The sequence below is a fragment of the Rattus norvegicus genome, chromosome 9 (genome assembly GCF_036323735.1).
Source record: "Rattus norvegicus strain BN/NHsdMcwi chromosome 9, GRCr8, whole genome shotgun sequence".
NCBI lineage: Eukaryota > Metazoa > Chordata > Mammalia > Rodentia > Muridae > Rattus > Rattus norvegicus.
This window is the reverse complement of record NC_086027.1, coordinates 21,022,482-21,035,139: the sequence shown is the minus strand read 5'-3', so window position 1 is coordinate 21,035,139 and position 12,658 is coordinate 21,022,482. Positions and strand designations below refer to the sequence as shown.

The 12,658-nt window shown below is 54.8% G+C and overlaps 1 protein-coding gene across 1 annotated transcript in view; it reads left to right on the top strand.

Annotated features, from left to right (window-relative positions):
* The window catches only part of C9h6orf132 (similar to human chromosome 6 open reading frame 132), a 36,461-nt gene extending 23,803 nt beyond the window's left edge, over positions 1-12,658 (top strand). The window contains exons 3-5 of the mRNA XM_006244500.5: positions 6,154-6,229; positions 7,962-11,265; positions 11,670-12,658. Coding sequence (XP_006244562.1) covers positions 6,154-6,229; positions 7,962-11,265; positions 11,670-11,787 — 3,498 coding nt within the window. The 3' untranslated portion in view covers positions 11,788-12,658. The remainder of the gene's footprint in view (positions 1-6,153; positions 6,230-7,961; positions 11,266-11,669) is intronic.

The window sequence follows — 12,658 nt, the reverse complement described above, 5'->3', positions numbered from 1 at the left end:
TTTTAAATGTTCCCGTGCTTTTTGTGTGGATGGTTGGGTGGTGCGTGTGGGAGTGTGGGTACACACGTGAAAGTCAGAGGACAACCTCCGGTGTCAGTCCTTGGCAGTTCTCCTAGTTTCATTTCTGTGACTGTGACCAAGCACAGAAGTGACAGGAAACACCACAGATGAGGAAGGGTTTGCTGGGTTCACAGTGCCAGGTCACAGTCCATCACTGTGGGGAAATCACAGCGGCAGGAGCTTAGCCAAAAGCGGAGAGTGAGTGCACACTTAGAGCTCACATAGCTTTCTGTCTGTACAGTCCAGGGCTCCAAACCAGGACTGGTGCCACCTGATTTAAGCTGGGTCTTCTTTGTTTTCAAGACAGTTCCCACAAATATTCCCCAGGCCAACCAGCTCTAGACAGTCCGTCATTGAGACCCTAACCAGGCGACTCTAGCTTCTGTCAAGTAGAGAGTAAGCTAGCCGCCAGTCTTCCACCTCCTGTGCGAGTCTCTCACTGGCCTGCAACTGTAAAAACATTCATTTTAGCTAGCCCATATAAAAGATCGGGCAGGGTTGGGGATTTAGCTCAGTGGTAGAGCGCTTGCCTAGGAAGCGCAAGGCCCCTGGGTTCGGTCCCCAGCTCCCGGGAAAAAAAAAAAAGAACCAAAAGATCGGGCAGGTTCTAACTTACAGCCCAGCCATATGTCCTTTGTTCCTTGCTGTTTGAATCTAGAGGGATTATCTCTGCTCCATCCGTCATCCTCGGGGACATTTCACTTGAGCGCATGCTTGTGGTCCGTCTCCTCCCAAGGCTGGCTTCTCTCTCCTCCTCTCCTTGCCTCTCCTGGGACCTGTCACTTGATCTTCAAGTCCCACCTTCCTCTCATTACTGCCCAATCGCAGGCCCTTTAGTAACCGATTAGCTTTAGATGGGGAGCATCCTTTGGTGTGAGTGAGGCTCTGCTCGTGGTGGGGAGGGCAGGGGAGGTGACCTGATCTCGGGGGTGGTGTTTAACATTTGAATACACAGTAGCACCCGACCAACCCCAACATGGGACTCCAGCACATGTGCCAGGGTACTTGCCTCATGCTTATACAGCAAGCCCTTTCCCCGCTGAGCCCTCTCAACATCCTTGGACCCTCTTCTTCACGAGGAGTTGCCTCAGTTCCCAGAGCCTAAGGAGGATGGTGAGGAATTGGGCGGCCATGAGGGCGGTGCCCTACAAAGCTGCCCTGTCCACGCTGAACTGATTTATTCATTTATTCTATATGAGTACACTGTAGCTGTCTTCAGACACACCAGAAGAGGGCATCGGATCTCATTACAGATGGTTGTGAGTCACCATGGGGTTGCTAGGATTTGAACTCAGGACCTCTGGAAGAGCAGCCAGTTCTCTTAACCACTGAGCCATCTCAGCCCCCACCCCGACCCCATCCCCCACTCCAGCCTGTACTCTTGATCCCAGCAGTCGCAGAGGAAACTCCCCATTTGTTTTCCTGGGGCTGAGATTCAAATGAGTTCGTATTCACCCCCTGTCCAGTGTGCTGCAGGCAGCTGTGAAAAGCTAAAGCAGTGAGAGGAAAACACAGGGGCTTGGGCAGACTGGGAGATACCCGAGGGATGAGGGGATGAGGCTGGACTTAGGGGCTTGTGTGTGTGTGTGTGTGTGTGTGTGTGTGTGTACGCGCGCCTGAGCTGCTACTGCAAGTCACGCAATGATGACAGGCTTCCGTGCTGCGGTCTGGGGAGGCTGACTTGTTCACAGCGTTTTAGAATCAAAACAGCTGGATGCTGTATATATCCAAAATCCTGCACTCAGGAGGCTTCGGCAGGAGTTCGAGGCCACCTCACCTGCAGAGCGAAACCCTGAAAATCTAGGGTTCATCCCCAGCACCTCAAAACAAGCAAGCAGTTTGGGTGGTGGTGGTGCACGACTTTAATCCCAGCAGTCGGGAGGCAGAGGCAGGTGGAGCTCTGAGTATGAGGCCGGCCTGGTCTACATGGGGAGTTCCAGGACAGCCAGGGCTACACAGAGAAACCCTGTCTCAAAAAAACAAATAAAGGAAGCAAGGGGAGAGGGAGAGGGAGAGGGAGAGGGAGAGGGAGAGAGAGAGAGAGAGCGAGAGCGAGCGAGAGCGAGAGCCTGCAGGTGCAAAGGATCCCAGCTAGCTTGGCTTTGGTGGTTTGTATCTTTTTGCCTTTGTTGGGGAAACAGAGGATATTGGCTTCGGGCAACATTGTCTTTGTGGGTTTGTCTTACATCTAAGAGCATTTTGCTTTCACTTGTACGTGAGCCTCCTAGTCTCTGCATTTTATGCTAGGAAAGTGGGTTTCACAGATTCGTAGAAAAGCAAGCGTTGGTGTCTGGATGGCTTAATAGCATTTGATTTTGCAGAGGACCTGGGTTCAGTTGCAGCATCCACATGGTGGCTCACAACCGTCCGTAACTCCGGATCTAATCCCCTCTCCTGCCCTTTGGAGACACTAGGCATGTGTCTGGTGCACACACATGCTCAAGGACCAAAGACCCATTCACGTGAGAGAGTTGAATGGATCTCTGCAGTAGCACACTGTAATTCTAGCACTCAGGATGCTGAGGCAGGGGAATTGTGAACGTGAGTGAGACTACACAGCAAGACCTTGTTTTTGTTTGTTTTGTCCTTTTAAGTATCAGTCTGCTGGCTGCGTTAAGCGATTTGAGGGAGAAGGTAGGGCAAGCTCCCCGTTCCATCGTGGGTCACGGGCAGCAGCACTGTCTCCACTCTAACTCGTCACTGCCCAGGGTCGGCCAAAGCTGAACACAAACGGCACCTGAGACTTTTGCTGCTAAGTCTCAAGCCTTGGATTCCCACTTAGGCTTCAGAGAGTCAGAGAGGCTCAACCCTGGCCCCCTCACACCAGAGAGCCTGTCTTCAGTGAGATTATTCCAAGTGTGCGGTGCTTCTCAGAAGGTCTGGGGAGACTCCTCTGCTGGGCAGGGACAGAGTCAGTAAAGAGCATGGACGTCACTGAAGTAGATAAGTCGGAATGCACCTCCAGGTCGGCCTAACGTCAGAGTCAGAGTTGCTTACCACTATGAAAAGGGCATGGCTGCCACAGAAAGGCTCTGAGGGTCCTGGCAACCAGATTCTGATAGTTGGAGAGCATCTACCTCACTAAGCCCCTAAGCCTAGGGGGTTAACATCAGGCCACTAGTAACAACTGGACTTTCCGCATCTCATTTGAGGATGCCTTAAGACCCAGCAGGTCTAAGAACGCCAAGAAGTCCCCCAGTTTTATCGGAGGGAATCAAGAATCATCTAGAGCTGAGTGTATCGGCTTACACCTTTAATTCCAGCACTCAGAAGGCTGAGGTAGGCAAAACTCTGTGAGTTCAAGACCAGTCTGGTCCTCAGAGTAAGTTCCAGAACAGCTAGGCTATATACAGAGACCTTGTCTCAAAATAAAATAAAATAAAATAAAAATAAAAAAATCCAACCATCAGGGGCTGGAGAGATGGTCAGGAGAATTTGCTCTTCCTATAAAGAGCTTAGTTCTAGTTCCCACATGGTGATTCATAACCAGTATAATTCCAGTTCCCAGGGGATTCTGAAGAAGCTCTCTCCTTCAAGGGCTCCTGCAGACGCAGACACACACACACACACACACACACACACACACACACACACACACACACACACCAAACAAAAGGTGTTTTTGCCTTGTGAATGAAGACGGCGAAGTGGGCGGTACTTCTGGAGGGCGGAGCCTTGCCTGGGTGGCTCAGGACCGCAGCCGGTTAGGAGGGCCTGGCTTGCACAGGGGTCCGGTAGCTCCTTTGTAACATTAGGAGCATTATTGACTTCCCTGTGCCATGAGCCCAGTGCTTTCCGGACATAGCCTCACTCACTCTTCATAACCTCTTAGCTGTGTCTCCGTTAGGGTTTTATCGCTGTCAAGAGACACGGTGACCAGGGCTACTCTTATAACGGAAAACAGTTAATTGGGGCTGGCTCACAGTTTCAGAGGTTCGGTCCATTATCTTCATCATGGTGAGAAACACCACGCAGCATACAGGCAGACATGGCTGTGGAGGGGGAGCTGTGAGTCCCCTCAGGCAGCAGGGGACTGACCCACAAGGCCTACTTAAGAGCATATGAGACCTCCAAGCCGGACTCCATAGTCACACACCCACTCCAACAAGGCCACACCTCCTAATAGTGCCACTCCCCGTGGACCAAGCATTCAAATACAGGAGTCTATGGGGGCTGCTCCTTTTCAAACCATCACCGATGGGTGCGTGGTGCCTTCTGGTTTTAGCACAAGTTCACAGGTAGAGATGCAAACACGGAGGGTGGAAGTCTTTTTCTCAGTCCTGTGGCTGGGTAGTCCTTAAAGGAAAGGCTGTGCTGATGCAAAATGCCCAGGACCTGGGTCTGGCAGTGGCAGCTATAGCCGTATGTTTTAAATTACTTCTGAGACATTTTTGGTGCGTTTCCTCATCCGGTAGACACAGGCAGGGGACCTCTTTCCCATTGAGTGGTGACTGAGATGGTTCTGAACAGAGCACAAGACACGTGGTTGGTATTATTAGAAATTAGTGGAAGGGGTTGGTGGAGCGCTTCTCTCACAGACACAGAGCCCAGTTTAATCCTCAGTACCACACAAGCCAGGTGTGGTGGTGAGAGCTGTGATCCCAACACTGGGGAGGTGAAGGCAGGAGAACCGGAGGTTCAAGGTCACCTGCGGTTACATAGTGACTCTGAGACCAAGGATGGTGGCTGGAAGACAGGAAATAAAGAAAGGGATAGAGAGACGGCTTGCCCAACTCCAGCCCCAGGAGGAACGCAGACTGCGGCTTAGGAGAGAGCCTGTCAGGCTAGAATGTTAGCTGGTAAAGCTAGGTGAGTAGGAAAAGAGAGTGGGCTTGGGGACCAGAGGCCAGGCCACCGAGACCCCTGAGAAGCACATGCACCGCCGCTCCGCTAAGCTTCCAAATGGCAGCTGTGTGCGCTTTGTTGATCTATGGAAATGTGCCGGGGTTGGGGGAGCACGGGTAGAATGCAAAATAGACTCAGAAGCGGACAGCTGTGCAAACACTCTGCTTGGTTGAGTTAGAGATCAGAGGCGCCTGCCGGGCTTGCAGAGCCTTGCTCGACACTTACTCTTCTGTAAATTCCCGATGAAAACTGGAGTCAACTGGAGGTCAGGATGAGGGTGCTAGCTTTTGGCAGCTGAGTCACTGCAGGGTTCTTTGTGTTAGGTTTGGGGACTGTTTCCAGGAGCTGGTTCTCTCCTTCCATTCTGGGCCCCAGAGCTCAGCTCAGCTCAGCTCAGCTCGTGGCAAGCACCTTTACCGTCTGAGACGTCTCCCCAGCCCTCATTTTGGATTTTTCGGTTGGATTTGGTTGTTTTGACAGGGTCTCACTGTAGCCTGACGCTCGTGATGTAGACCAGGATGGCCCTGAGCATGCCTGGCTCCTTGGTTTGCTTTTAAGTGAGATTTTTATTCATATGTAGTTGATTCTCATCTTTGCCAATTCTACATTGGCAAGTTTGATCTGGAACTAACACTGTTTTCGTGGTTGTTCTCGTATGTGCATAGAGCAGTGAACAATTTGAATGGGAGCTCCAAAGCATACATTTCTAGCTGAGAAAAAACCAACAGGACATTTGGCATTTTTTCTCCAAAGTCTCCTGTATCACAGGATGGCCTCGAACTCACTATGTGGCAGAGGATGTCCTCGAACATGCCCTGCGGGCTGAGATTCTGGGCATACCCTGCCACACGCAGTTCTTACCCTGCGAGGGCTCAAACTCAGGGCCTTGTCTACATGACTAGGCAAACACTCTACCAACTGAAAAATATCCCCGATCCACATTCATTTTTCAGATTCACTCTTGGGACAGGAGAGATGGTTTATCCGTTAGTAGCGTTTGCTGCTCGTGCAGAGGACCATTTCAACGCCCAGCTCCCGCACGTTCTTTCCCAACTGTGTGTGACTCCGGTTTGCCTTCTTCTGGCCTCTGAGAGCACTGCCCAGATAATTAATTAATCTAAAAACAAATGGGTTCACTTACGAAGTTGGTCGGCCACTACCAGTCCTGCAGTTTCTTCAGTAATACGAGACTCACAGGCGGGGTTTGAGGTGTCTGCTCATCTCTCCATGTCCCCTGGTCTCTTTCAGAATGCCCAGGAGAACCACGGGCTGGCAGTGCCCACCCCGTCTGTCCCAGAAGAGTTTGCAGACAAAGAAGTGAGAGGTAAGAGAACCCTGATCTTGTGCTTCTTCGTCTTCTTTTCCTCCCTGCTTGGGCCCTGAATTTAAAGCAAAACAAACAAGCTGGAGGCAAAGCCAGCGTCCTCAGGCCTCTAGTGACTGGTCTGCTGGGTGGGAATAGTGGGCCTGGGAGATGCGGAGTCCGTGGCTGGCTAACACCCATTTTAGAGAGTGTGCCCAGGTCACAGCAGAAGAGAGGGCGGCAGGAAGACCTCTGGGTCAGACAGACCCTATCTCTGAATCTATCCTGACTCAGCCTGGTTAGCTGTCACTGTTGCTGGGACACTTGCCCTGCTTGAGAACAGCAGTGCCAACTCCAGAAGGCTCAATGTATGTATGGGATAGACGTGAGCCACTTAGTGAAACCAGGCGCGTGACACCCTGTGTGACCGTGAGCAAAAAGGTTCCTGAGAACTGCACGGCCACCGATTCCCTGCCCCTCCCCCACCTTTGGCGAAAGGCATTTCCTTAGCTTGCCCGGGCAGGTTTTCACCCCAGGGTCTGCACTGCGGCCCACTCCCAGTGTCCTGCTCCGAGGTCACCTTCCCAATGGGCCTTCCTAATTAAGTGGCACCTCTCGGCACCCCTCCCTTGCTGGTTTTATTACTGCCTTGTCCGTGGTAATGATTTACTAGTTTATGGAATTATCTATCGGCTTGACCCCTTATGGAGTAAGCTTCAGGGGCAGAGTATACAGCCAGTGGAGGAGTGTATGGAGACCAGAGATCAACATTACCTAGCATGAGCAGGGCCCCAGATTTGATCCCTAGAACAGAACGAGAATCAGCTTTATGGGTAGTATCCCTCTTTTGTTTATTGCGGTTGTGACACCCTGGGTGCTCCATTTCAGGTCCCCAGCGTCACACAGCTGGAAGGAGCCTTCCCAGGCAGCCCTGCTCCAGGCTCGCTGCTCTCTCCTAAGCACGACGAGGAGGGGAAAGGGAAGATGAGCATGGCGGAGGGTTGGGGGGCGGAGGGGGTGGGGGGAGAGGTGGACTCTTCAGGGACTGGGATGCAGAACTGGCTGCTGTCTGGGTGTCCATCTCTGTAGCGACATTGCCCTGGCTACCTTCCTTCCTTTCCACTGCCCACCAAATGCTCTGATACAGGGGTTCTAAAGGCTGCAGTGGGGTTCGGTAGACTTGGGGCATCCCAAAAACGAGAGTCGGCTGCTTGTGTAGGCAGCTTCCTCCTGTAAGCACCCAGGGCTGCTCCAGGGCCCTGAGCAGGAAGTGTCCCATTAACATAAGAAGAGGACCACTCGGGGCTGGGGATTTAGCTCAGTGGTTAGAGCGCTTACCTAGGAAGCGCAAGGCCCTGGGTTCGGTCCCCAGCTCCGGAAAAAAAAGAACCAAAAAAAAAAAAAAGAAGAGGACCACTCCCGACAGTTCCGCACCTGGCGGACGTGGCTGCTTCCACGGGTAGGCTTAGGAGGAAAGGGCTGGAACTAGTGTTTCCCTAGGCCAGCCCCTCTCCCTGTGCCAGGCACAGAGACCGGCTTTGGGTGGGAAAGATGGCTCAGCAGGTAAGGTGAACCACCAAATCTGAGCTGAGTTCGGTCTCCAGAGCCCACAGGGTGGGAGGAGAGGACTAATTTCCATAAGCCCGAAGTCCTCCACAGGTGCGCCCTGGTGCCCGCCCTCCCACACACGATGTTAAAACGGTGGGAGAGATGGGGACTGGCCCAGCTCCTTACCTCTGCCTCCCTCTTTCAGGTGCCAGCACACTAGTGAATGGTAACCTCCGACTGTACAGCTCTGTGGGAGACCTGAGGCCCGTGCACTATGATCTGGACTCATCCATCCCCCCACCTCCCCCGGGTCCAGCCCCAGGGCCACCCCAGGACACTTCACAGCCTCCAGAGGCGTCCTCTCCACCACCACCACCTCCTGTTCCTCCTCCTCCCCCTCCGCTGCTGGTGGAACCCCCACCCCCACCCAGCACAGCCCCACCTCCACCCCCAGCATTAGATACCTTATCCCCCTCATCTGCGTTCTCCCCACCTTCCACACCTACCCCTCCTGACTTCATCCCTCCTGCCCCACCGTCAGCTTTTCAAACCCTGCCTCCACCTTCTTTGCCAGCCCCGGGACCCCCAGTTCCGGTCTCTCTTCATACAACTGGAACTCGTCTCTTCCCCACTGGGGCTATTATCAAATGGAAATCAGAAGTGGCACTCAATGGCCAGCAGCCGGAGGACCCCAGAAGCAGCCCCCCTAAAAGTCCTGCTGAACTAAAGAGGAGCCCTCTAGGGCCTAGCCCAGAGCCCCACCTCACCTTCCCCAGGTCACCGAAGGTGCCTCCCCCAACCCCAGTCAGGACCTCATCTATCCCAGTTCAGGAAGCACCAGGAGCTTCTCCAGAGGAGGATGAAGCCACCCAGAAGACCTCCGCCCACCTCCCACTGCCTCACAGCATCAGTGTCCGCCCTGCATCTCTGGTTTACCCAGACAGGGCCCTAGAGCCCGAGCAGCCCAGAGAGCCCAGGCCCGAGACACCAGGCAGCCCAAGGCTCAGGCAGTCTGAACCCCAGACAAATGGACAAGCAGGAGCTCCACCCCCAGCTCCTCCCCTGCCTCCGCCCGCTCCCCCACTCCCTCGGCCAGCATCTTCTCTGCCCCCAGCTGCTCCTCCTCTGCCCTCTACTGAGCGGGCAGCCCCTCCATCTTCTGGATTTCCGAAGACCTCCAAATCCAGCTCACCTGCTCTCAACCCCAAACCCAACCCGCCCAGTCCGGAGGACACAGCCTCGTCAGAACCTGTTGACTGGAGAGACCCCCGGCAGATGGAAAAGCTTCGAAGTGAGCTGGCAGCCTATCTCTGTGGGTCCAGGAAAGAGGATCGGTCACTCAGTCACAGGCCAGTCCCTACAGTGGCCTCGAAGGACAAGGAGAACAAGAAGGGCACCAGCCTATCAGAGGAGGTACCTCCAAGCCTGCCTGAGAAGATACACCCCCGTGCTCCTGAGAAGAGCCCCTCCAGCAGCAGCCTGCCAGAGAGAGAAGCCAGCAGCAGCCTGGCCCTACCCCCTGTGGACTACATCCCCCAGGATACTCCAGCCCCCAGTGTCAAGCAGATCCGGAATGAGCTAGAGGCTCGGTTTGCCTCCTCAGCAGAGAAAGAAGCCAAGCCCAGCTTAGCATCTCTGCCCCCCAAACCCCGGCTGGAAGGGGGAAGAACCTTTGAAAACAGGACTGAAAATGGCAGATTCCATAAGCCTGCCACCAAGAATCCACCCCAACTGTCTACCGCCCCTCTGCCTGCCACAACACTCCAGTCCAAGGTTGTACATGGTCCAGCAACACCACCCAAGGTCACACCTGGGTCAGCCACACCATTCAAGCCTATACCTGGGCAGGCCATACCGCCTAAGGCCACACCTGGGCTAGCCTTACCACTCAAGCCTACATCTGAGCAGACCACATCACCCAAGAACACACCTAGGCAGGCCACACCACCCAAAGATGCACCTGGGCAGGCCACACCACCCAAGGACGCACCTGGGCAGGCCACACCACCCAAAGATCCACCTGGGCAGGCCACACCACCCAAGGACGCACCTGGGCAGGCCACACCACCCAAAGATGCACCTGGGCAGGCCACACCACCCAAGGTCATACCTGGGCAGGCCACACCACCCAAAGATGCACCTGGGCAGGCCACACTACTCAAGGACACACCCCGGCTGCCCACCCCATTATCTCAGCCGATGGCAGAGAAGGACCTTGCCTCCATGAGGCAGAGAGAAAAACCAGAATCTCAAGAAAACTCGGTGGCTACCCAACTGTCTAGAAATGGCGTCCTCTCTCCTCCAGCTCTCCCACCAAAGATGTCCACCGGTGGAGAAGAAGCGCCATTTCTCTACAGACCCCATCGCAGCCAGAATAGCCACAGCCGAGGGATTGCTGTAGTGACTCCCACTAGGACCAGGGGGGAGGCTACAGACTCAGGGGATCTAGTGGACGAAAAGGAGCTCCAAAACCATCCAGCCAAACCTCTCTTGCCAGTTCAGCCAGCTGACCAAGTCCTCAGACACCCGGTGACTGGAGAAGTGGTGGAGCGGGGCTCCCCAATGGCCCTGCTCCTCGCAGCCAGACAAAGGGCACAGAAGACTAGACCTGGAGGGACTGCAATTGGACGGTCTTCTTTGCCAGGGAGTCTCCGTGACCATAGCAACCAACCAGAGGCCAGCTCTGACAGCATCTTTTACAGAGGTAGCCGGCCCAACTCCTTCATTGTGGTCCCTAAGGTGCCCAGTGAGACAGAGGACTCCCAGGTGGCCTCAGCACGGCCCACTGGGCCCAGTCAGTGGAAGCCCCTGCAGGGACGAGACACACAAGCCTCAGATCCAACCTACAGACCTGGGTGGACCAAGGACGAATCCCTGGCCCCTGTGGCCCGGGAAAGACCAGCTCACTCAAGCTTACCCTACGGCCGCGCCCTCCCCAAGTCCTTCTCTTCTCCGCCCTCTCCTTCCTACAAGAGGGAGGAGGAGGAGGAGTTCAGCTTTGATATCATTCCTCCGCCTCCAGAGTTCAGCAATGACCCCGAGCCTCCGGTCCCTGGGCTGCAGCAGCAGGGCCGCCGCGGGTCCCCACCCAGGAACAACTTCTCCGACTTGGGGCAGTCCTCGAGACCCAGTCCGGCTCGTGGCTTCTCGCGCTTCCCGGGGACTCAGTACCCGGAGCCCGGGGGCCTGGATCGCTTCTCGGGCAGCGGACGCTCGCTCATCAAGAAACGCCTGTACGTCGGGGAGCCCCATCGCAATCCCGGGACGTCCCGTGGTTCTACTGGCCGCAGCCTGAGCTCCCCTAACTGCTTCGGACCGCAGCCAGGAGGACCTGAGATGCGACGAGTCAACTCTGCGGGGCGCGCGGCCCCCGGTGGCCTGAACGCACGGAGGTTGTCCCTGGAGGGCGCCCGGGGCGCGGCCGAGGTCAAGTACAAGGCGCCTGGCGGAGGCGGTGGTAGTGGCAGCAAAACTGGGGACTATGGCTTCGTCCCTCACAAAGTCAGCAGGTGAGCTGGGTTCTCTTAAGGTAGAAGGATCTCTGGGGGTGCGTGAACAGAGCTAAGGCCAAGGCCACGGGCCATCGCCTGCGACTAAGAGGATGGCCCAGAGACCTGGAGAGGGTGCTGTTAACTAGCACCTTCCTTCCCTGCACACCTCTTCACCCACCTCATCCTCTGGAGCTTCAGGGCTGCGAATCAGTGTAGAGGAAAAGGAGACCTAGTGGCCCCGGGTAGAAAGACCCAGAGTGAGAGCAAAGGAGTTTGAGTAAGCAGAGGATACAAAAAAGGGTGTTCTCTGGTTCCGCTCTGGAGGGCAGAAATCTAGAACATCTGCTCTGGGGCGGGCGGTAGAGTGAGGACCAAGCAAGCTGCCTGTGAACCTCCACCTCTCTGCTCTCCTCTCCTTCCAGGTCTCCTCACGGCAACGCCCACTACGGAAGCCCCATCAATACGTTCACGGTGAGGCCTGGGACGCGCCATCCCATCTCCTACGCCTACTCTGGGACCCATCGGAAAGCCACTTCCTGAGCCACGCGGTTCACTCGGCTGACTTCTAGGGGTTGGATCTGAGCAGTTGTTTTGCGGGGGGTGGGAGGTCAGGTCGCACAAGGTATTACAGGTCCCAGCTCGGACACCACTGAGAGCCTTTGTTCTGGAAGACAGACAGACGAACGGATGTATGAGTAGCAGAGGCCTGTGGAAGAAGACGGAAACGGGGCTGGGGATTTAGCTCAGTGGTAGAGCGCTTACCTAGGAAGCACAAGGCCCTGGGTTCGGTCCCCAGCTCCGAAAAAAAGAACCAAAAAAAAAAAAAAAAAAAAGAAGAAGACGGAAACATCTGGCTCTGAAAGCACCGAGGGACAGCTTGGCTAGGGACATGTTGGCAGATAGGGGTGGGAGGAGGAGCTCTCTGGGCCGTTTCTGCTATCTGGTGACAGTTTGCCTGTCCAAACCTCACAAAGGATAGTGTAGCTTGTCTTTCTTTAACTTCTGCCTGTTACACTGAGCAGATAATGGCTGACCTTCCTAGACAGTTGGGGATGAGTTCAAGGCCGTTTGCACAACACAGACTCTGCATCAGACGCCTCATGCAAGGAGCAGGTCATTGCTCCTTGGCGTTCACTCACAAGGAGGCCCTGAGAAGTCTGCGATGGGAGGTGGAGGATGAAGGCTTGCTTTTCCTTTCAGGCCCATGAAGTCCTGGTTCAAGGATTGGACCCAAGGAGCGATAAGGTCCAGGAAGTACGTAGAACATGGAGATGGGTCTTGTAAAATCAAGGTAGTCTGCTAGGGCCAGTTCAGAGCAGGGGACACTTGTCAATAGGGTGACCATTTGTCTTCTGCCTGGCCGGCCCAGGGTTATACCAGTGAACTAGAATATATGTATAATATATTCTAA